Raw genomic sequence first — 26165 nt, forward strand, 5'->3', positions numbered from 1 at the left:
CTTTCTGGATAATGGGTTTTCTGGATAATGGGAAAATCATAGTAGACAGCACCAGTCTTGAAGATTATTTATAAAAGCTTTTATTGTTACTTCATGGCTTTATCATCTGAACAAAGCATTTGTTCAGAGGATAAAGCCATGAAGTAACAATAAAGGCTTTTTTAAATAATCTTCAAGACTGGTGCTGTCTACTATGATTTTTGGATTACTGAAGTTGGTGGAAGTGGACACCATTTGACGTGCACCTGGTCGCTCTACATAAGAATTAAAGTGGTGAGAGGTGGCTGACTGTTTGTCTATCAACTATTCCGGATAATGGGCCCCATATGAGCATATCATGCTTATAAATATGAGCATATCATGCTTATAAATCTCAGCAAACCTTTCCTTTCAGATGCTGCTGGTGCAACCTTGTCCCCAGCTGCTCCATGCTTTGCAATACAAAATTTTCAATATCAGACACAGCGCACGCACACACACACACACACTTGTGGGAAATCATTCAAAATATGTATTTAGCATATAAAGGTGTGCATACATTAGAGTGTCTCCAGAAAGTTTGTGTAATTTAACCTAAGTGCCTGGTCTATTCTTGAAGATTTTTCTAAAAATCTCTACCAGTGAGAGTTACTTCAAGATAATAAATAGCTATAATTGTGGCATTATTATAAACACTTTTATTTCATTTGAATAATACATAACCTTTTTTTTTTTTACATTTCATTAATACTTTACAAATCTAAATCTGTCTTGACACCATACTGCATAACGTATGATACATACAATAAATGTCTGTTTCTGATGCAACCATAGTGACAATGCTCTTTACTTTACTATAATAAACAATCAGTTTAGTTTATTTTACCATGAGTACAAAATATATATAGTCACTACATGTTTTATACTTGTTCTGAAGAAGCCCTTCTCACAGGGCCGGATTTCCATCAACGGCGCCCCGAGGCCTTGTGGTCCTAGCGCCCACCGACCACAAATTTCGCCACCCTAGGCCTGGGCCTCTGTGGCCTCTCCACAAATCTGGGCCTGCCTTCTCAAAAAGCTTTTATTACAATGGATAATTTTAAATTAAAAAAACGAGATATGTTGGAGGTGATTTCATTATTTATACAGTAATACATGTTGTTAGTTATAATTTAAAGGATTGTTAAAAGGAAATTACAGTACCTTCTTTTGTAAAAAGATTCCACAAAACAGACAGCTTTGTTTCACAGAGATATTTTGCTGACTTCACCCACTATGTTTCTGTTCATGATCAAGGCAGGAGGCCTCAGTAAATAAAGGCTGTCTGGGGCCAGAACTATACAGGACTATCCAACCAGTGGGCATCCAGCTGATGCTCAGCAATGTATGTGAAAGCAGGGGAGGAAGGTGAAATTGTAGTTTGGGGAGGATAATAATAGATTGCATTTACAGGACAGCTGGCATCTTTTTGGGAGGCTAAGCCTTTCTAGGAATTAATTCCTCCTGGTGCAAATGGTTGCATTGTCAATGTTATATGCCACCAGGGTCAGACTGGTCAGAGACCCGCTCCTTGTCTGAAACAAATGCAGCTTCTTCCTTGGTCCCGTTTGCAGCTGTGAGAAGAAAACGAATGCACAGGAGGGGGCATGGGTCCCGGAAGGGTGTGGGGGCCCATGAGGCAGCAGCCCTGGTAGGTCCCCAGTTCAACACTGTATGCTACCTTACTACGCAAAAGGTGATCTCCTTCCCCACTACAGGCTACCTGCAGTCAAAAGATAAATCAATGGTGCAGGCTGGAACCCCATACATTGCTACAGAGCAGGGCCTGGGAAATTAACCCAGTTTACATACCCTTTGGGACTATTCTTCAAATGACTTAAACAAGTCTTAACTATTATCAGAAAAATAATAAACATTCATTCAAAGTAAAAGTCTTTAGTGATTTTGTATAAATCCTGCACAAAAAAAACTGTTAAAAAAATAAATATCAAAATCTTATAATGCTGTAAAAAAACGTTCTATTGGATTCTTCTTATAGGAGAGGGAGCAGCAGTTCTGCTACTTGAGTGAGTAATTTTCTTTTGCCCTTTCCCTTTACACTTGTGAATAGTCAAGTCAAGGATGTTGTATCATCACGGCTTTATACAGCGGCATATGACAAAACACCCATCTGATCAAAGGGTTTCAAATTATTAGGCTTGAAGCCCTTCCTTTATGGTCTAACATTTAGTCAGGTCCCACAAAGTTACAGATATCTGGAAATACTGTTGACAGCCACACTGCTATAGCACCACAGCTAACCAGTAAGGCAGATACATACTGTATGCAAGGCAAATCTCACCTTCAGGTGTGCCCCTAATAAATTCCTTCAAGCCCCTTAGGGGGCAGCCCCAGAGTTTGCAAGCCTATGGGTTAGATAAAGACAAGTGTTTCTTCCCCCACAAACATATAACATAAAAATTATTTGTTTATTGCACTTGGTCATTTCGTGTTATTCAAAAGAAAATCAACAGCTTTTGTGTTGTGCACAGAAATTTCCTTAATATTTTTGTTTTCATACAGAAAGAGGAATTGTATCCCTGACAAAATAAAATACAAAATAATACAGATGAAAATGATCTAGGTAATATGTTGTGCCATTTTACCACTATATTTCAGCAGTATGACTGCTACAAATATTGCGGTTTGGCTGCAATTATGACATATTAAAAAATTGTGCCTTGTATTTGTGTTTGTACAAAGAAAAGAAAAGTAACTGAAGCACAAAATCCAAATCTATTTCCTCTTGCTTTGATGAGCAGTTTTCTTCACAAAGGGCCTGGAATTAGGACCTGAAATATAAATGAGCATTAATTAAAACAAGATTCATTTCAATACTTGGTTAATCAAAATAAAAACTGATAAATATATAAGTAAATGATAATTATCTACATGTTCTATTCTTCTTATCCTACCCCTATTTCTCCCACCCTTCAGTCTAAAGCCAAGCTCTATTTGCAGAGTGTTGTTGATAGATACATTAAAGACTAAAGAAAATAGAGGTTAATGCACTGAGAACAGTATGAGACAGGTGTTGGTCTGTCATTGCCCTCAAATGATTTTTCTTTGTCCTTCTTTTCATACCTATGAAAGTTCACTTTTGAATTAACTTAATGTACAGTAGTGTAATTTAGTGATATTCTTACACAGTTTGCAATTGGTCTTTATATTGAATTTGGTTTTTCAGTATATTATATTTTTGTTTAGAAGCTCTCCAGCCTGGTATTTCAGCAACTTAGTGGTTTCAATAAGAGACTGGAATAAGTATAGGAGGGGGACAGAATAAGAAGCTAAGTAATAAAAAGTAACAAGAGCAAAAAAATTGTAGCCTCACAGAGCAATCGTTTTTTTGCCGTCAGTGACCCCCTTTTAAACACTGAAAAGAGGTAGAATAGAAAAGCAAATAACTCAAAAACTATAAAGAAAAAATATAAAGATTAACTGCAAGGGTATTAGGAACTGGACATTCTGTAACACAATAAAAGTTAACTTTAAACTGAATCACGCCATCCTAAGGGATGGTTGATGGATACATCATTGCACATTGCTGTGCCAATGCCTTCCTATACTTTCCTCCACTGCCAATACATGGACAGCTGACATTAGCCTTCTTAAAAAAGACACATACAAACCATGTAGAGCATTATCATATTTACATTGCTTTTTACACCACCTTTTAAGCACAATTTTTTTTACTACCTTACTGAAATCATGTAATCATGATGCATGATGTTAAAGGAAAACTATACCCCCAAAATGAACACTTAAGCAACAGATAGTTCATATCATATTAAGTGGCATATTAAAGAATCTTACCAAATTGGAATATATATTTAAGTAAATATTGCCCTTTTACATCTCTTGCCTTGAGCCACCATTTCGTGATGGTCTCTGTGCTGTCTCAGAGATCACCTGACCAGAAATACTACAACTCTAACTGTAACAGGAAGAAGTGTGGAAGCAAAAGACACAACACTGTGGGGCTCATTTATTAAAGCAGCGCAGCGCATAAGTGGACGCAAAAGGTTGTCTGCGCCATCACAAGCGTGATCGCTAATATATTTGCGTGATATTGCGCATAACACAGAGCTTTTGCGATGGTTTTGTTTATGCGCATTGCGCAAAAGATTGGGCATTTATGTCGCAAACGATGCCGTGGTTGTTAGGGGCGTGGCTGTGGGCGTGGCTACAATGCGCTTGCACTGCGGCCGTCGCAGATTTGCGTCTGTATATGTGCAAAACTGCACCCGGGCAACAGCACCACAATTTTTACGCCTGCCTCTTCGTGGCGTAATAGTAACGCTCTTCAAAATGCGCATTCCTGCCCAGCTGCGCTAGTATATTCAAGATGAACAACCCTTGTAAAGTGCATATTAACCACGCCTTCCACCCAACATGTTTATATTGACCAAGGTTCCTTTAAGGGTATCAGGTAGGCTAAACACCTTTGCAACCAAACAAATATTAGCACAGAAACAAATGCAGATGCGTCTAAGTGAACGCAATATGCGCAATATGTGACGCAACTAATTAAAGCAGCGCATTCATACATGAGCACAACTAATCCTTACCTTTGCGGTATCTTCCTGTGCGCACAATTTATTATAAGCACTGCGACAGCTGATACGCAGTTTCACACGTCGCACCTGTCTTGTGTCTACATTAGCGCACAAATCGCACTGTTAAGGTATCGTGCGCTACATTATTAAATACTCGCATGCGCTGGGCAAATGTCTGGCCACTGCGCTCTTTTTAGCGCTGCGCTGCGTTAATAAATGAGCCCCTGTCTGTTAATTGGCTCATGTGACCTAACATGTATGGTTTGTTGGTATGTTTGTGACTACAGTGAATCCTACGATCACAGGGCGGGCCCTTATTTTTTAAAATGGCAATTTTCTATTTATGATTACCCAATGGCACATACTACTAGAAAAGTATATTATTATGAAAATGGTTTATTTACATGAAGCAGGATTTTACATATGAGCTGTTTTATGCAATATTGTTTTATAGAGACCTACATTGTTTGGGGGGTATAGTTTTCCTTTAATTCACAAATAAAGCCAACATAGGAGCCTTTTGCACCATTTATTTTATATTATGTTTACACTACTTTTGTGGCATACATATTTTACACACTTTTATATGCCTCTCAATATAACAAGGTATACATAACTGGGCTGCAGCATGTGCATGCAAAAACTATTTTTTATTTTGAAATTTTCATTTTACTAGATCAACATAATTGTAGTGTATTGTTATCACTGAAATGGTGACCAGGGAGGTGACACAGGCTTTAACCTGAAAGGATAAATGTCAAACTAAAAATGGGTGATTGATGACAGATTCCTGATTGCTAGAATTTTTCATCTATGAAACAACAGAGCAGGTTCCCTTGTATTCTGTACTATGTGAGTTTTAATGCATTAATGCACTACATTTTAATGTAACTGCCACTAGTGTTTTTTAAATAATATCTGTGGTATAATTTTAATTTCCATTTGTCCAGTAGAAGCACAAAGTACATCTGGGTACAGGTAAGGCATTTTCTAGATCCAAGCAATATATATGTGTAATCCATATTGTCTGACTGTTGGGCTTTGGCCATGACTTATTAGGAAAAGATATAATTGATTAGATCAATAATAATATAACCATTTATAATATATATTAATAATATAAGCTAGTCAATAAAAGCTACCGACTAAGGTGGCCATACACTATAAGACCTGCTTGTTTGGCAAGATCACCCAACGAGTGGTTCTTTTTATTCAATCTGCCCGTGAATGGCCACCTTTAGTTTGTTACAAGATTGGCAAATTTTTGGAAATAAATCCTGGCCTCCATACCACTGTATTTTCTTCCTACTACAAACACTACAAAGTATTTTTTACTAGTTGGAATAGTAAAATACTGACCAGGTGGCATTTAGTTCTTGTAAATATTACAAGAAAACCTACTTTGGTTGTCCTTTCAGTGTTTCATTTTCTTCACGGCTCTGCTGTCTTGACTTTGTCTGCGCATCTTCATCTACAAAAAGTTGAAGATGTGAATTCCCTTTCAGAAAACCAATAGAAATCTAGAACAGTGATTGCTATGAAGTCCTACAAAATCATTTAGTGAAAAAGCCTATAAAATTAAATATATATATAAAATAATATTATATTATAATGTTATATAAAATATATATTATATAAAATTATATATAAAAATGTACTTTGTATGTAAATATTCAATTCCTGCAGTTGAATATGTGTTACAGCAACATCTGGGGTAAGTATGTACCACATTTTTATGCTGCTTGAGCCACTGCTTGGGCCACTTTTTTCAAGTAGATTTCCTCTGGTTGTTGACACTAAACCTCGGTTTTCAATGCTGTAAGTGTACAGCATTCTTTTGTTTTAGTTTAGCAGGTAAATAATAAGGTAATAATATTACTGCAGCTCAATATACTCAACCAGTTGGCAGGTGACTGTAACAAGAAGCTGGCTAAGAATGATAGATGTGTTCAACAGCCATTGGCACCGAAATTCTAGGCAAACTATTTTTACTTTAAAACAAAGGTTCAGTTACAACAGGTTTTTGGGTTTACTGTGCTTACCGCATGAATGAACTTCAACATTATCCAGAAGGTTTGCTGTGGAGGCAGCTGTTCCAAGGCTGAAGTTTTCATTAAGAAAAAAAATTATTTATTTTATTATAACAGCTGCATTGGGTTAGATTACCATACTGAACTTTAATATTACCAGTAGAAAAATAAAGCCACCTTAAAAAGGAAACTTACTGCCTAAGTATACTCCTCAACCAACACACTCATTTTAACTAGGGATGCAATGAATCCACTGTTTTGCGATTCGGCCAAATCTTTCATGAGTCCTGGACCAAATATGAACCCTAATTTGCATATGCAAATCTGGGTAGGGAAAAAGCAAGAAGAACTGTACGCACAGGGGGCGTGGAAAAAAACTGCAGCTTAATTGTATGTGTGACAAAAATGCACGTGCAGGCCCGGATTTGAGGCCTGTGCCTAGGGCGGCACATTTTTCGGGGCGGCATGCCGCCCTATGGGGAGCAATGGGAACGCGCTGCTGCCCAGTGCTCCTGTGATTGCACGCCAACACTCTTTTGCCTGCGTGAGGTACTGTGGGCATGCGCTACAACCTAGGGCCTAGGGGCCCGGTGCTGCGCATGTGATTTTACAGTTTTGGAATCAATTTGGCCAGGCACTTGAATTCCCGAGAATACTGCTAAAAAAGCCTGAATCCTGAACTAAATCCTGAATTGCCTCCCTAATTTTAACAGGTCGCCAAAATTCTGCCTAGAATGTGTCCATCATGTTAATAATCGATATATCTCATGACTCTGCTGAATGTGGAACACATATTAATGAAAGCCTTTTCTTGTCCTTCTAACCTAATCTACACATCCCAGTTGTTTCCAATTTTCAACTTTAAATGTACTTTTCCTTAAAATTTACAGGCCATGCAAAGTAAAAGTATTAATGGAAGAGATGTACTTCTCTTCCAAAGATGAACATAAATGCACTCAGCATGTCAGGCATGGCAATTTGTTTGCATTTCTTGGAGACAATGCAAGAATTGCTTTCCATAAAAAGCAATTCAAATTGCCTGTAAATGTACAGAAAATAGATGTCCAACTGCACTGATCCAAAAGCTTAAAACATTCTGGCAGCTATTCCCTGATGCACCATTCAACACTTCGCATAAACCACATAAGGTATATACTGAAGGCTAGTACACAGAACCAGTGTAGTACAATATGTATACACAATATTTTGGGAAACAGCATGGGGACAGCATGCAGGAACTACATAACCCACAATGCATTGCACTATGATGTTCTGTTCCTTCTTGAAATCACATGTACAGGGAATTGTGGGGTTTGGAGGATGCAGGCTGAGGATGTTGGCTGTTGATACAAAGTAACAGTAGTCAGTCAGCTCAGCAAAGTAGTCAGAAAGATCAGCAGGAGAGGGGGCTAGGCTTAGGGAACTGTCAGAAACCATTAAAAATCATGAAATGTGTGCATGTTTTTTTAATTGATGTATATTGCAAAGTTGCTTCAAATTATGTTTACTTTTCAAAAAGCTTAAGTTATGTTTTTGTGGAGTTCCCCTTTAAAGTAAATGGCAAGTGAAGCACCTAAGTAACCTACAGACCTACTAATAACAAACCAGAACACATGCATACCATGACAAATACTAAAAGTATATTTACACTTTATATAGACTTAGATTTCAGACTTTAAGACAGTTCTTTATCATATTGACTATGTATTAAATTTGACCGAGCCTTTATAAAATTGCCTTACTGCTTTTATGTGGTTATGTAATAAAATACACTAAGTTTACCCAGGAGCAGTAATTCATAGCAACCAATCAGCAGATGGCATGTTTAAAAACAAATATCTTATATTAGTGGGTTACTGGTCCTGGGCAAACTTAGTTCCTTTTATTACATAAAGGGGGTTAGTGGTTTTTTTTTTTGGTGTGCATTTGCTCTATTTTGTTATTATTGCAAATCTCCACTATAAGCATATATAAAAGAAAACAAATTATTGTGCAGACAACCTTTACTAGAAACTGATTATAGCGCCAATAACATTCGGAAATGTGGTTTCCCAGTAATTTATAAGAAGGAAACTAGATAAGTACCATATATTACAGCGGCCCATTTAAATAAAAATAGAAGTGATTATAATTAGTGACGGACGAATCTGTCCAGTTTCAGTGACTTTTTCCAAGCCATCAAAACTCTTTTTTTTTTTTTTTCTTTACAATACATGAGTCTATGGGCATTTCTTTGTGGCAAAACCTGGTGAAAATTTTCACCCATCATTACAATCTAGGTCATGTTGATTACTGTCATATTAAACAAAACGTGCTTGCGGAATCAATGAACTGTACAATGCAGTCCTCAGCAACTGGATGTCTAGGTTTCTATAAAAGCAGAGATCTCTGTTGTTTTAACAGGCTGGATGTTATATGCATAAAGCTTTACAATGCAGGACTTTCGAACAATTAGCCTAAAATTTGATTTTTAGTATAATGCCTTGTTTAGCCAATAATATAGCTTTAATAAAGGATACATCTGATGCTTGAGCAAAAGTTTCCTTTTCGACTTCCTCATTTTCGTTTTCTCTGAAAAAGCTCTGGCGATTTCAAACAATTTCTTCCTTGTAGCTGATAAACACAAAAAAAATACATTTATTTTGGTTGATAGGGAATTTATACAACAGTGCCCTACTCGAATTGTCATGACTTTGCATCCATATATGCACAGCGTATATAATTTCTAGCAAATTAAAGTATATTAATAGGGAATTTCTATTATAGATAAAAAGTGAATTCTTTAAAGCTGTTCAACATTTTCATGCAGTAGGCTTAATTAAAATAAAATCATGATGTCACACAAGAAGTCCACGGATCCCTGGGGGAAGGGGCTTGCTATAAAGAAGGGTGCATCTGTGTCTTAGAGGTAAATTAGAAGCATAACACTTATGCCAGCTAACTAAAAGAATGTGCCAACAACTTTAGGATATATCGCCATACTCTAACAGTGATACAATTGTTAAGAAAGGCCTACAATTGCCAATTCCTCTCTCTCATTTATGGATTACTAAATCTGACCCTCTAAGAATGCAACCACAACCTTTGAGGTACCTCAGCAATAGCCTAAACAAGAATCAACAGGCAATGTTCTAAAAGCTCACCCATGCATGTTTTGCAAATACCAGATCATCATGGCATTTGACAATGTGGTATCAGGGAAATGCTCATTGGTTAAGTGTAAAACAAAGATGCAATCAATTTATACTTTTATTTATACTAAAACAAAGTAAATATGTTTTTTCAAGACTTGGCAGAATATATATATATATATATATATATATATATATATATATATATATATATATATATATATATATATATATATATATATATATATATATATATATATATATATATATATATATATATATATATATATATATAGTTCATGTAGAATACTGGTGAATATAGTCCCTTTAAATCACAGGGGTAAGGAGAACAAGTCTGAGATAAGACAACAAATAGATTTTGATATCAGAAGAAAAACAAGCATTGACTGAATTTATGAGCTTTGCCTCCAGAGCCTGACATTGGTCAATGCAATATGTTGTGCATTGACATTAGCAGCAAGTGCGGTCAAAAGTCAATGGAATGACTGATGAAGTAATTCATGACAGGGAAGGTAAAGCTGCATGTGTGTGACCTCTTTAATGTCATTCCATTAAATAAAACAGCCAACTGATGTTTTAAAGACATATAACGTTAATTTCAAAAATTGCTTTCAAGGCTGTTGTATTCCTGGTGCCCTCGGGGGTGCTAAAACCATATTCCCACTTTGACACCCCCTAGCTTGTGCATCAGTGCAAGGTATAGGCTTCCCTTTAATTCACTACCACTAGGGCTGATTTAGCACCTACTAGGCCATTGGCACAGTCAGCTTTTCTCCGCCTGCATTTTGTACATAGAGGATAAAAAACAGATTTGTTGTCATGCGCTCCATCCAGTAACAGAGGAAAATGGATTATACACTGTGTGTGCCCTTGGCCTTGGTGCTCTAGCACTTGTTCAAGGAGATTTGCTAAATGCCCCCTACTGCCAGATTATGGGCCTTTCAGGTGTTTCTCTGCCTGAGGAAAATCCACCAACTGTGAAATAGAACACACACTTAAACCATGCACTAGCGTTGCATAAAAATTAGAAAAGCTAAAAAGTCAGTTTACAATCAGTGCAGCCCTAGTAATTGCATTTCTGATGTTTAAAGTCTGCATTTCTATAACATCTGTGTTTGTTGGCACCCAGTATACCTTGGCATAGAAGGTAAGATTCCTTAATATACCACTTAATATGATATAACCTGTTGCTTTAATATTCATTTTGGGGGTAACATTTTCCTTTAAGGTTCAAATACATGAAAAGAACATAATTACAACAAAGCCTCTACAGCGTTTTCAGATACTTTACCAACAATGCCAATAATATTACATTTAAAGCAAGACTGCCCTCTTCTGGATGAACTTTAAAGAAAACAAAATACTTATTAAGGAGTTAATACATGATGTATTAACCTCCATGAATCCATCTGAGCTGTGTCCCAGATTCATGAGAGCTTTAACATTAGACATACAGTATCTAACAAATATCAGACACAGTGTCACATCCTACTTCACAAGGCAGATAGAACTCTGAGATTATTTAGGTCAAATGTTTCTGATATATTTTTACAAATTGTGCTTAATCTATCCAGAATGCTCGGGACCTGGGGCTTTCTGGTAACGGATCTGCATACCTTAAGTCTACTAGAAAATCATGTAAACATTAAAGAAAGCCAACAGGCTGTTTTTGTTTCCAATAAGGATTAATTATATCTTAGTTTGGATCAAGTACAAGCTACTGATTTATTATTACAGAGAAGAATTGCATCATTTTAAGAAATTTGGATTATGTGGATAAATGGAGTCCATGGAAGATGGCCTTTCTGTATTTCGGAGCTTACTGGATAACTAGTTTCCGGATAATGGATCATACCTTTACACAGTAAAATGGATCAGACCTTCACTTATTGGTTACTCATTTGTGTAGACAGATGAAAAATATGAGTTCAGAATCTGCGCTTTTATTTTATTTTCATCAACCAGCTGACCCCCCTCTGATAGTAAGGGTCCCAGCCCTTCCTGCTTAATTTTTTTACTATTAAAATATTTAAAAATTAATTTTGGATTTTCTTTACCGTTTGCTGCAATATCCTTTTCTATATCAATTTTAGCTTGCCTTATAGCTTCTTTGCATGATTTATTGGCCTCCTTGTACCTTATAAATGATTCGGCCTTCTCAGCTAACTTGAAAGCCTTAAAAGCACGTCTTTTCTTACCCACCTCAACACCAATGCTTCTATTGAACCAAAAAGGTTTTGCTTTGCAACGACGTTCCTTGCTTACAAGTGGAATATACTGACAAGTATGTTTATTAAGCAGCATTTTAAAGACTTCCCATTTTTGTTCTGTGTTTAACCCTGTGAAACACATTTCCCACTTAATATGTTGCAGAGATGCCCTTATACTGTCAAAGTTTGCACGTCTGAAATCTAGTGTTTTAGTTACTCCCTTATAGAATTGCTTCTGCAACAGAATCTCAAAGGAGACCATGTTATGATCACTATTCCCTAAATGCTCACCCACACAAATGTTAGAGATGAGTTCAGTATTATTAGTTATTACAAGGTCCAAAAAAGAGTTATTCCTAGTACTTTCTTGAATAAAAAGTTGTCATTCAGCATATTTACAAACCTACTAGCTTTTTCTGTCTTAGCAACCCCATTACCCCAGTCAATGTCTGGATAATTGAAGTCGCCCATAGCAACAACTTGACCCAGCTGTGAAGCCTCTTGTATCTGCAGGAGTAGCTGAGCTTCATACTCGACACATATGAGGTGGTTTATAGCATACAGACATAATATCAAAGGCTATTGTGACACTAAGCTCTATAGTTAGTATAGGTATGGGTATATAGAATTTAATTAAAAGTAGAGAGGGGTGTGTGTATGGCTGTTGGGTTTTCATTTGGAGGGGTTGAACTTGATGGACTTTGTCTTTTTTCAACCCAATTTAACTATGTAACTATGTAAGAAGCGCTAATTATTATTATCCTATATTATCCTAACACATCCTATGTGATTATACGTCATTCACATGAGTCCCTGTCCCAGTTTTCTTCACATTCACACGCACTACGTGTCAATTTTATAATCTGCAAGGGGCATTGTTAGGAGAATGACAGTCTCAGCCTATCAAGGAGAGAGATGGCAGCTATGCAATAAGCGCATGTGATCAGGCCAGAGAACAGAAGACAAATATCAGTGACAAGTAGGAGGTCAGATGCCAGAACTGCACAAAGAAGAACAAATCTGAACTAAGCACAAGACATACAGTTTGGAAAGAAACATGGCAAGAGCATATTTCCAGAACAGATCTAGGGCAAGGTAAAACAGAGCAGCATCAAGATCAGAAAATAGCACACTGAGAATTAGAGCAGGAAATAAAAAGGCAGAAAGTCAAAGGAGAGGGGAAAAAATCAATGACCAGGAATGCAATTTTTACTTTACACACTTTACATATTCAGAAAACTAACTGTGACAGTCATAGGCTAGCTCACACAACTGTGCTTAGCTCCTTTAAGAAGTATACCATGTGGCACTCCCACCTTTCCTGGGAAAAATACCACCCCCCCATATTTTTATCTTTGATTCTTATTAATAACATAGTCATCAGGCATAATTTTTTACCAGTCAAGCTGCAAAATTACCAGCCAAGTGGCAATTCTATTGCCTCCCCAAAGTAGAACTAGAGCAAGGGATAAGGAGCTCAGAGTAAAGTCCATTTAGAATGAAATTTGGGAATAATGCCTTTATGCTCTTCTAAACACATCCAGTTTAGCATGAAAGGTCAAATCAAGTTGGATTTGGGGAAGATTGTTGGAACTATACCTGAATGGCTAATAGCAGTGTATTGATGTACACCATATTGATGCTATTCATTAAAGGTACCAATCAAGTAACCACAAATGGGTTAATCAGCTTTCACAGTCCTTTTTTCTGCCGATCTTCACACAGTCTCTCTATTTTGGTTCACAATGCATATCTGAGTATGATCAGCACCACAAGGCTAACTGTACCCTGTGTCAATTTTTATTCTGTGTTCCGTAAGTGTTTAGTTGCAGGAGAACCCCATTCACTGTGTAGGAAACAGTTTTGAATATTTGTATTAGGGATGCACTGAATCCACTTTTTATTTTGGATTTGGCCGAACCCCCGAATCCTTTGCGAAAGATTTGACCGAATACTAAATCGAATCCTAATTTGCATATGTAAATTAGGGGTGGGAATGGAATACATGTTTTACTTCCTTGTTTAGTGACAAAAAGTCACGCAATTTCCCTCCCCGCCCCTAATTTGCATATGCAAGTTAGGATTCGGTTCGGCCGGGCAGAAGTATTCGGCCGAATCCTGCTGAAAAAGGCTGAATCCTGGTCGAATCCCGAACCGAATCCTGGATTCGGTACATCCCTAATTTGTACCCTCACGGGTTAAAAGTGCTTCCACCAACACCTTGTGTAGCCAGTGTCTACTTACAGACTAACACTTTTCAATTTGCCCATCAAAATAGGTAACTTATTTTAATAATATTTTCCATGGAACAGAATGCTAACAATGCGTTTTAGGTAGTGAAGGTCGAATTTATTCGCCAGGCATGTATCCGTGGCCAATTTGCCCGTTTCGCCGCCAGCAAATAAATTTGCGAATTTAGAGCAAAGATTCGCCTGCGTCGTCGAATTGTCGCAGGGACAAGGGCGGGACAAATTCGCCCATCACTAGTTTTAGGATGTAGATCATAATGGGACAACAGTATAGTATGGGCACTCCTGCGCTAGACCATACAACAAATCAACATTGTTCTAACAACCTTGAATATATTATGACTTTTGCAGCACCTGCCAGTCCTTTGCTTTCTGCCCACCCCAGTCCAAAACATCTTCTGCTGTCTATGCTGCATATTCCATTCTGCCACACAGCAGTCTGAAATTAAGGTTAACCCATAGGCACATACTGTAACCCATAGCGTAAAACCTTTATTTGTATAAAATAAAGTAATGCACTTACAATTGTGCTTTTAAAATCAGTCACTTCATGATTTAGAGTTGACCAGCTGGGTTTTATACTCCCACTGGTAGGGTAGCCGGCGTTCCCTTCCCTTGTGTCTGCACTCAGGCTGCTTCCAGAAGTGATGTCTTTGCCCAGAAGAGGCACTTGCCTAGGGCGCAAGGATGTGGGGTGCCAGGCAGGTACCTGTTCAAAGGTCCTTCTGCCTACCCCTAGTCAGGGTGTGCTACCCCGCCGATCTTGCCTCCCTCCCTCTCTCCTCCCCTCCCCTCTAGCACTCTGGCCTCACTCTCTCCCTCCCACTGTCACTCCCCCCTACCTCCATCACTCCCCCCTCCTTGTTCTTCATTCTTGTGCATTCACGGTCAAATTCACTTTCACTTGCCCATTCACTCTGGTGCGTGCACACACACGGGAGGGTGGGGGTAACCAACAGGGTGCCTAGGGCGCACTGTCGGCTTGGTCAGGCCCTGTCTTTGCCTGACGCAATTTATCATTAAATCATTAAAGGTACTCCGTACCTTTAACCTGACTCCTGCTACCAGTGGGAGCTATTACAGGAGCTAACCTCACTCTTTCTATTTCAATCTACTTCTTCTATGGAGGCTTCCTACCCCAGGGTCCTAAACACCACCCACCCTCTCCAGCAAGTGGGGTCCAGACAGACAGAACCTCATATTGCTATGGACCATTTACACCCTTGGCCAATGAAGAACTTCCAAGGCATCCCTTTACCTGGGATAATGCTGGGCCAAGACGACAAGGTACCCTAAACAACCCAGCTGGCCAGCCCACTCCCCCCACACACGTCTGAACTAGAACGTGATCACACCTGACTGCAACCTATGCGACATGTGCAGTAGCAGAGGGGAATGAGGGGAGAACGTATGATGGGTGGGGAGAGCCAAAGAGGGGAGGGAGGAGAGAGCACTGCCCTGCTCAGGACAGTGAACAGGGACTAGAGGTAGGCAGAAGATGGTTTTAGAGGTACGTGCCTGGCGCCCTAGGCAGGTGGCTCTTCAGCCTACCCCTAGTTCCGGCCCTGACCTGGGAAGGTTAACAGCTCCCCCCTTCCAACCCTGCACAGACACATCCCAATACTGGGGCTAAACTAAAAGGGGAGCAAAACCTACATACATTTGCAAAAATCCATTGCATTCTACTGAATGGCAGCTATCAATCTAGTTTTAGCTTGTCTATTGAGAAGACAATACACATCTTTGGAACCATCATGTGGTACTTTATATTTAATTGGTAGTGTTGTTTACCATTGCATTTGACTGGAGTAACATATAATAAATAATAATCAGAATCCCCTGATTTATGTAACAGGGTGTTCAGCTCTTGTAAGATGCAAATCTATTTAATTGCCACACAAAACTGTAAAGTGTGAGAGCATAACTGATTCTTATTTAAGGGGGAGTGGTTATATAGCTTAATTCAGCAGAAACAATTTCTGTACAGACTTCAGTATAGACCTGATTTTCCAGACCTGAGGTTTTTTAAGGCACTGCATTAAAGTGGAAGTTAATAATGCAGTGGATTGTTGTAAACCGAGCGGTAACCTTGCTGAAAATCTGCTGATCAAAGAGCAAGAAAGTTCTCTGATTTTAAATGATGCCTTCCATAAATACTGTATATATCTTCCTTGCAACTGAAAACATCTTTGTTTTGTATTTAATAAAACTTTAGTTTATCAATTTTTTTAAATTAAAACAAAGTCTATCTAACTCCCATGCACAAATTGAACTAATTTATCAATAATGTTTCTTGAAAAAATGAAAAAACATTGTGACAAATTCAAGCTTCAATTTGAATCGTACAACTGACACTCGGAAAAAAAACCTCGTATTGCTTATTGCATGAAAACCAGCACGGATCACGATGTCAAGAAACATCTTCAGGGACATCTGCCATTGACTTCTACATGGTCTCGACAGGTTTAAGATTAAGTATTTTCAGATTGAGATTTTTAGCAGCTTTGGGGTATAATAAATCTCTAAAAGTTCAAGTTTCTTTTTTCCTCTAAAAATTAGCTTTCCTCTTTAGAAACTTGACCAGAAAAATTTGAGGTTTAATAAATGGGCCCCTAAAAGTCAGTATGTAACAATCCTAGCATATATTGATTTATCCAGCAACTGCTACACTGGTGTTTCTTCAGCCTTGGTTTTCCTATAGAGAGAATACCTTTATTTTCTGTTCCATTCACTGTTATTAAAGAAGATATATTTTGCACTATAATATCTAGTTATTACTTAGCAATTTACTATGGGCAGAAAATAACTCCATATCTAATTCCTTAATTCACCATGTAATGCCATATATTCCAGAGTATGAGGCTAAATCAAGACTGCCATCTACTGGAGTACTTTCAAAAGCAAGATTTGTTTCAGTCTAGAAACAACATCCTATTATGGGCATGAACTCAATGAGAAAGTTGTTTAGGTCCAAATAGTTTTCTTGAAGTTTTCATAAAACATGTTTATGTCTTCAAACTGAATGTAGCCCTGTGAACTGCAATATGCTTATCTGAGACACTCACAGTATAGAACAGCCTAATACACTTTACACTAGAGCAGAGCCCCATCCTCGGGTTGTACCATTGGAAGCTACATTCCAGGGTCTATGCATTAAAGGGAAATTTCTTATAAATAGAGTTTATTAAACTTCCCTGTTAATAATGCAAAGGGAATCATGGTGCTAAACAGAAAGCAACATATGTGCATGTAAGGAAACAGTGCCTCAGTGACCAAGTGGTTAACATATGTGGTTTATAATGCTGTATTGGTTTTACTTGGATTCTGAAAACCTGTCAAGTATCTTTGCTTTGCAATATAGTGCTTAGACTCTTTCAGAAGGTGCAAACCTCATACAATGTCTTTGTGACTAAGAATGCAGTAAAGACAGTGGTGCTTGTTTGTTCATTGTGTGCTAAAAGTTAGTTAAACTGGATCTAAACATCTAAAACAGTGCTGTCCAACTTCTATGGTACCAAGGGCCAGAATTTTTCCAATATACATGGTGGAGGGCCAATAAAGGAAGCCAGTGTTAGCCACTCCCTGTTTTTAGACCACACGCACTTTAAACCACACCCATGTTACCGCAAGACCATGTCCACATTAATAGCACACCAAAAAAACAAATGGTTGGTGCTCACTGCAGGGATCAGGGCCGGAACTAGGGGTAGGCAGAGTAGGCGGCTGTCTAGGGTGCCATCATTGAGGGGCATCAAGCGTTTATTTAATAATTTGTTTCAGTAATCATGGTCACCCAGTTGGGTGGGATCTATCTCCTTCCCCTTCTCCCTCTTGCCAGCAAGTAATAGCTCCTTCTGTGCTGTGCAGCGTGATGTGCATACACGCGTCAATGACGTCACTGATGTGATGACAGAGAGAGTCAGAGAGCTGGTGGCCTGCTTGGTGTGACTCTCGCTGCTCTCAGCCTTGCACAGTTGCACTGAACTGAAGACATTCATTCTATTACTGTAAAGTGTGAAGCTTCCTGCTGGCACAGCCAGGTACAGATTTGGGGCCCATATGTTTGCTGTTGCTGCTGGGCTGGGCACTGGCACAGGTACATAAATACTTGGGGACAATATGATGTGATCAGATTTATTTTTGGCTGCTGCTGGCACAGGTAAAGATTGGGGACAATATGATGGCTGCTGGAGGTCTGTATGATGGATGGCTGCTGAGCTTGCTTGCACAGGTACAGGGGGCAGTAATATAAATGTAAAAATGTTGTACACTTTCTTGCTCTCTTTATTTAAAAACCATCATGGTAAGGAGGGAAATGGTAATGCAGGGCACTGATTGAAGCTTTTGCCTAGGGTGCCAAACTACCTTGTGCCTGCCCTGGCAAGGATGTCACTCATATGTGAAAAAAGCTAAGTCATATAAGACATACCCATAAATCCATATGCCTCCTCCTCCCCTGTGTATAATACAGTACCCCAGTGTATGATTAAACACCTTAGGGGCCACTTACAATGCTTTTCAAATGCTAACAAACCCCCAGAACAAATACCAAAGTATGACACACACAGGGAGCATAGGGAAGGCAGAACAGAGCAGGAGACAGGTAAATTAGGACCAGTCTAATATGTACTACATACAGTGACACAGTGCTGGTGCTCAATTAGCATTTTGAATAAAGTGTGAACAGGAGAACAATGTGGGCAGTTTCAGTCTGGGTCCCAGGTGTGAACAGTACAGAGCTTTAGGGGAGTGAACAATAGAGATGTCACAAGTGTGAACAATGCAGGGGGATCTCAGGTGTGAACAGGTGTGAACAATGCAGGGGATTAGTCTGAATTTGAGGTTTAGACAATGCAGGGGCCAATTAATCTCTGTAGTGATACCTTTTAAATTTTACATATGGTAAACAGACACAGCAGGCAGACTTTGATGTGGAGGGCCACATGAGGGTTGGTCGCGGACCGCATTCCGCCAGTTGGACAGCCCTGATCTAAAACATTAATTTATGAAAATTTATTCAGGGTGGTTCTCTTAGCACTTTTGTTTTTTTTTATGGTTTCTGAGATATTTGCATTTTTAGACTGCTAATTCCAATCTTTTGGCTCATCTGGGAGTCAGTAACCCAAGGGATACCTGAATATAGACTGTGCATAGACAGTTAGGGACTCTGACACTGTGGGCCTCCAAAAAGAGCTGCTAAGCCAAGGCTGCCTAGCAATATAAAGCTCTCTTAAATTGTTAACATGTTTTAGATCTTAGATCACCTTTAAGATGGGCATACATTGATAGATCTGCTCTTTCACAACACATCAAAAATTGCCAAAACACTCATGGATTTCAAAATGTATCATCAGCCCAAAGAATTGAGAAAAATATTGGAAAATAAGCCAAATGTACTAGCTCAGATTGAAAGAATGACTCCAGGGTTAGCGATAACCTGTGTGCCTGTGAAGGTCACAAACCAATGAAGCTTTCCTGTTACAAATAACAACATTGTATTCTGAAATGATAAAAGATGACTAAGATACTTACACTTGCCCATGTGTTTCAATTTATCTCTAAATAAGGCATCTTCAGATACAGTACTGTTAGAATCACAACTTCCTGAAATGGCCTGGAATTCATCTGCTGAAAAATAACAGTATTTTGTTAGACTACTCAGTATAATGCTGATGGCCGTACATAGGTCATTAGAAAACATGTCCTAGTCTTCTTAATACCCATCTTAAAATCGTTTTGCTCAAACTGTATCTGAAAAATTGAGCTGACTTTATTAACACATCTGCCATGCAACCTCTATTGTTTTCCAAGAGAATTAACATGTTAGATACATTTATCCACCTTGCTTCATCTGAACCTCAACTGGGAAGTCCAGCTTCCCTGAGCCAAAATGGGAACATCCAATATTTGTGTAGCCTTGTGTATGAATGAAGAAGGTATTTGGATTAACCAAAGACTGTGCTAAGTGGCAAAAATAGTATATATCATGGTTAGGTCGCATAGTAGCGATAAAGATTAACTTATTGCCCCAGATTCTATACTTGTTATACTCTGCAAATCATGCTGCCACCCATGTACCTCAGATCACTACAACAAATACTACAATACAAAGTTTTATATGGCAAGACAAGCACCCAAGAGTGAAATTCCAAATAGCACAATACTCCAGAGCATCAGGTGATTTGGGTGAACCGGACATAAGGGCATACCATATGGCATCTGTACTGGAATCAGATATCTGCATGCATGCCCCACAAGGACAGAAAAAAGTGGGTTGGCCTGGAAACCAGGTATACTGACCACCACCAATTTATGCAATACTTCTGGCTTAACAAACAAAACAGACCCACTACCAACATTTTGCTTCCCACTACTGGATTTACCTTACAAACATGGCACATGCTAGCCATTAAACATAAATTTTGTTCATTTTCCTTTCCAATACTCACATTATTAGCCTTGATCAAAGTTATTCCCCATATCCATAGCTCACGTTGGAGCAAATCTGGGCTCACACAAATTACAGATCTATATTTTGCGAATTCCTTGGAATCGTTTGAAAGACTAGCAGAGAAATATAATCTTTGGCCTTAAGACAACTATACTTAACTCCAAATCATAGACTGGCTACGCTCCTAGAACAGGGGTTACAAAACTATTCGGCAAAAAACATACATGGAATATCTTTGTAAACAAGTCAGGAACGGGAAATGGCTCATTTCAGACTGCTACAAACTACTAAAAGCTCAGTATCTGAACGATAAGCTGCCATACATGTATAAGTGGGAATAAGACCTTTACTATACAGCAATGGCAAAATGCCCCACAAGGAGCAACCAAATGTACGAATCACAGGGAAGCCAATATTAACCTGATTCAGAGATGGACCCTGCAGAGAGGGTCAAAAATTATACAAACCTACCCAAGGACCTGTTGGCGTGGATGTGGCTCCCAGGGCTCTCTACTTTATATGTGATGGGAGTGTCAAATAATTTCTCTATTTTGGCACCATCTTCCACCTGTTTGCACAATTACTAACACACCAACTGCCGAAAGATCAGGAGATAGCCCTCCTACAAATACACCCAAAAAAATACGCCATAGCTACTAGAAAAATATCAGTCCACATTTTTAACTCTGACACTACTCTGCCAAAGATTGGAAAACCTCCACACAACGCGCTTTGTGTATGGCAATAGCAAATGAAAATTCCCACTAAGGCAACAGACAATTTCATTACTATTAAGTTAAAGGAGCAACATAAATAGGGCTTGTAGATTTTTCTATTTACAAAAAAAATCTATGGTTATTTCTTTAGCTAAACAAGACAACATGGGAAACAGAAGCTACTCCATGTGTGGTCCTTGTGAGGTAGATTACCAGTCTACAGCCTTCCTCTGGTCTCCCTTTGTAGCGACTGTTTTGTTATCAGGAGTTCATTATACAGGGGGACTATCTCTGCACTAGTAATCTAAATATCTACCCCGCTTGGGGCAAACATGGAGAACTTTCGGTTCCCTGTTTAGCATAAAAAATACAGATTTTTCGGGATTAAAATGGGCAAAATGTACAGACAGTACCATGTCCATTAAACTCATATTGAACAAAGAGGTTATACTGTCCTTTTAAATGTCTGACCTTTTTATCCAAATATTGTACAAAAAAGAACTTATAATATAATTCAGAAGGTTGTACTTGGCTATTTAATACAGTGGTATGAAATGCTGCAAATAACTCTGTGAACGTCACTGCAATAAAAATAGTAGCAAAATGAAAGATCTTACTGGGTTTCACAGCATATCTGAGTTAAAGTAATTAGTGAAGAAAATGTAAGAATTGTATTTTTTCCATTCTCCTAGGACAATGTACCTGTTAAACGGATTTTATAGACAGAAGTACAAAAGAATGTTTTTTCAAGAAAAAAAGTGTTTCCAAAATTAGACCTTTTCTTTGTTTTTCTATTATTAAAGCTGAGCATGTCACTGGTGAGTTCAAAGCACTTTATTCACATATAATTATCGGTCACCCCAGACTTATTAAATGTTTATTAATTTTTATATTTTATATATATTTTTAGTTAACATTGCTAACTAAGGCATATATTTATACCTATGTTTTGCTTTTTCTTTAACAACACCTGGGAGACAGTGGGAAGAAGGGCAGGGAAAGATGGGACTGAGGAGCAGGTCATATGTGGAGCATGAGTATGGAGCTGGGGTGCAGGATATTTAAAGGAGAAGGAAAGGCCTATTTACTTGGGGGTGCCAAAAGTTAGGTTATATATACTTACCTCACACCCCGGGAAAAAAATATCAGGAGAAAACTGCACCGGTCCGGTGGTTCAAATTTCCTAGGGCAGACGCATGCTCAGTAGAACGAAATAGCGGACTTCTTTGTTAGCGTTCGGCTTTTCGTGCTACTGTGCATGCACAGCCATGTGAAGAAAGAAGAAGGAAGCTGATCGCTCCTTGGTGCTCACTGGAAGAACACCTGGACGGGTGCAGTTTTCTCCTGATAAGAGCACCGGCCCAGGGTGTGAGGTAAGTATATATAATCACGTGGTGTGCCTAACTTTTGGCATACAGCCTTTCCCTCTCCTTTAAGGAAATGGATGACTAGGAATTTCCTCTGTCCTTCCTTGGGCGGCATGGGAACAGTGCTTGGCATGTCATCCAAGCTGGTATGAAAAATAATAGGAATGGGGGGTCAGATTTGAGGTCAGAGTTGTAAATGGAAGTATTTAAGTAGGATCAATAAGTAAAGGAGGGGGGTTGTCCATAATATGATATAATGGGTTAGTAGATGGAATATTCACAGTGATAGGGGACTGGTTATTATTATGTGATAAAAAATGTTACAGCAATGCATTGGTCCTGGTAAGCAAAGGAATGAAGTATCACATTTTGGTTTCATGGTGTGCCATAGTCCATGGCATCCTTAAGCAGCATGGCATAACATATTTTAAAATGTTATATCTATCCTACATTTATAAATGTATAATGTTAAAGATCTCATACGCTGTTAAATAATGTTTTGTGGGAGGAAGTTTTGTGGCTACAGCAGTGGGAGACAGGTTTAGGGGGATGTGTTACCAGTATGAACTGGTAAATCAAATTAGGAATACCTCTTTAACTGTGCGCACCCTACAAATATTCAATTATTGAAAGGACTGCAAAGCTTTAACAGCATTGTAGAAGATTATAAACATACACATATATCATACCTCCCAACATTTTGGAAATAAAAAGAGGGCCAAAAAACTTTTTTGACCATTTTGTGGCCACACCCTCTAATTACCAATGTTCATTTTACAAAATATGGCAGGTTCTGAAAGTTTGAACATATTTCTGTGTTTTTTTTCCAGTTATTACAGTCTTTACGCTGTTCAGTGCAGAGAAAGTCAGGACTTTTCTGTACAAAACGCGGGACTGCGGGTTGAACTGTCACAAGCGGGACTGTCCCACTGAAAACGGGACAGTTGGGAGGTATGATATATAAACACAATAACATGTTTCAGAAACTTCACTCAAAACAAGGGGTATCACTACAGGGACTGCAAATGCAAATTTGTGAAGAAGGCAAACTTACCAGATATTGAAGGGCAAAAGCTGAAATCCTTATTGACTTGACTATTGTTAGACTTGGATTTTTTTGACTCATATTTCAAACGATCTTTAAAAGAAAAAAAAAAGGATACAAGACATTAGAATACACAGAATAGTTATATCAAGTACTAAAATGATTGCTTTATGGGCAATTGCACAGAGCAATTTTGAGTATTTTGTCATCTATGGCAATAAATAGTTCAAAGAGATGGGGGTATGTACACTAAGAGGAGAAAACACTGATCCACTTCCTTCTTCTCCGAAATCACTGGGCATAACAGACTCGGCATGGGCCTGTTGGAGCATAGACTATGTGAAAATTCATACTATTACTTATTGCACCAAAATCCACCCAATATGTGCACTTACAGGCTGACGCCATGCCTGTTAATGCACAATTGGGGCAGAGGGAAGTGGATCAGGGGTATTGCTCATGGGGAGTTTTTCATTGTTTTGTTTGCTACGGAGAGTAGCAGGGAGGGGGGAACAAAATGCCTGAGATCTCACCTCCATTGAACTCTACCACAATCACCTGCAAACCATTGTACCCAGGTTATGCAAAAAGATGCCTCATTTGACATAGTCCTTACAAGGTATTTATTTTCATTTCCGATTTGAAGTGTAATGAATTAACCAGGCAAATAAATTGTTATATACAGTCTAGACCAACATTTAGGGGCAGATTTACATAGGGTCGAATATAGAGGGTTAATTAACCCTCGATATTCGACTGCCAAATGTAAATCCTTTGACTTCGAATATCGAAGTCGAAGGATTTACCGCAAATAGTTTGATCGAACGATTAAATCCTTCGAATCGTTCGATTCAAAGGATTTTAATCCATCGATTGAACGATTTTTCTTTGACCAAAAAATTGCTAGGAACATTGCACCTCGGTAGGTTTTAGGTGGCGAAGTGGGGGTCGAAGTTTTAAAGAGACAGTACTTCGATTATCGAATGGTCGAATATTCGAACGATTTTTAGTTCGAAGGTCAAAGTAGCCAATTCGATGGTCGAAGTAGCCAAAAAAAACATTCGAAATTCGTCCAAGCGATGTGAATAAAGATATTTTATTCTAAGGCTAATATTGCAATTTCTCTGCCAGCAGAAATACACCAAACAAACAACAATCCACTTTCACTTTGTGTTCCAGCAGTGTTGTCAGGTCAGTGCTCACATGTGATGAATTTTAGAATTATACTGGGCAACTCTGCATTTTTGGGCTGACTGACGTTTTCTTCACCGGCATACTGCATTGTAGGAGATAATGCCACATGTGACATTAGGCTTACTTTAGCATTTTGAATGCTTGTGGGGCAATAGCCAAAAATGATGTCCTAAGCACAGGGTCAGACTGGGGGGCCCTGGGCCCACCGGGACCTCTGTCCAGGGCCCCCTCTTGTATGAATGCGCACACAGCGTGAATGCGCAAACTGCGGGTGCATGCGCAGACAGCGCTGCGCGGCACCGAAAGAAAACTTTTTTTTTTAGAATTCCTGTATCAGAAGAGGGGTCTGGCCCGGCGGGGGCCCATGAGGGTCGGGGCCCACCGGGTTTTTTCCCGGTTTCCCGCCGGGCCAGTCTGAAACTGCCTAAGCAGTCTTAAAAATATCAGTACGTTAAAATAGCTATTATATTTGAACTGCTACTATGAAACACTCTGGGCAAATGTGTGAAACTATGAGATTGCCTCTATCTGCCACTCACTAATCATTTATAATGCATTTTTGTAACATTTCTAAAGAGTAAACTCTTATTTTTACCCTTTCATACATATGCCTCTAAAATCACATATAAATGGAGAGCTACTTTTAATAGGTTGAATCTGTTATAATTATTGCAGCAGTGATTGGTCATCAAATCAAATTTTTTTCAGTTGACCAGTAAAAAATGGTGTAAAATCCAGGGAAATGTATTATGCATTATACATTGGAGAGACAACAACAATGATGTAAAATGAGGGAAAACTTTCACTGTATATCAAGGGTGCCATGTATACATCAAGAATATAGAATTACTGTTGCAAATAACTTTCACACACATGGATTTTTGCATAATATATACATATATAATATAATTCAATCTTCGTCATTAATATGGCCATGCAAGAACTATACATTGTACCTCTTTCGAGTGCCAAAATAAATTCTCTGTTACGTTGAAGCTCCCGCATAAATTCTTCATTCTGTAGAAAAAGGGCAATCCGCTCATCTTCCAGGTACTGCTTCAATTTCTTTTCCTGTTCCATGGATTGCTGTTCCTTTTTGGTATCCTCATAATGAACACTGGAAGGACCACTTTGGGAACTCTAAAAGGATGTTATGAGAGGGCTGAAATACATT

The 26165-nt window shown here is 38.6% G+C and overlaps 1 protein-coding gene across 11 annotated transcripts in view; it reads right to left on the minus strand.

Moving 5' to 3' along the window:
• Nucleotides 1-703: 703 nt before the first annotated feature.
• cuedc1.L (CUE domain containing 1 L homeolog) overlaps nucleotides 704-26165 on the minus strand; it is a 92743-nt gene continuing 67281 nt past the window's right edge. For 7 of the 11 annotated variants that reach the window (XM_041580843.1, XM_018244771.2, XM_041580844.1 and 4 more), the window contains 7 exons: nucleotides 25948-26131; nucleotides 23807-23890; nucleotides 19751-19846; nucleotides 9127-9220; nucleotides 6620-6678; nucleotides 5979-6048; nucleotides 728-2810 (listed from right to left, as the gene is read on the minus strand). In XM_041580843.1, coding sequence (XP_041436777.1) covers nucleotides 2804-2810; nucleotides 5979-6048; nucleotides 6620-6678; nucleotides 9127-9220; nucleotides 19751-19846; nucleotides 23807-23890; nucleotides 25948-26131 — 594 coding nt within the window. In that variant the 3' untranslated portion in view covers nucleotides 728-2803. Of the gene's footprint in view, nucleotides 2811-5974; nucleotides 6049-6619; nucleotides 6679-9126; nucleotides 9221-19750; nucleotides 19847-23806; nucleotides 23891-25947; nucleotides 26132-26165 lie in introns of those variants that run through there. The other 4 variants (NM_001086219.1, XM_041580848.1, XM_041580850.1 and 1 more) reach the window with 4 other exon arrangements.

Source organism: Xenopus laevis, chromosome 2L (assembly GCF_017654675.1).
Source record: "Xenopus laevis strain J_2021 chromosome 2L, Xenopus_laevis_v10.1, whole genome shotgun sequence".
NCBI lineage: Eukaryota > Metazoa > Chordata > Amphibia > Anura > Pipidae > Xenopus > Xenopus laevis.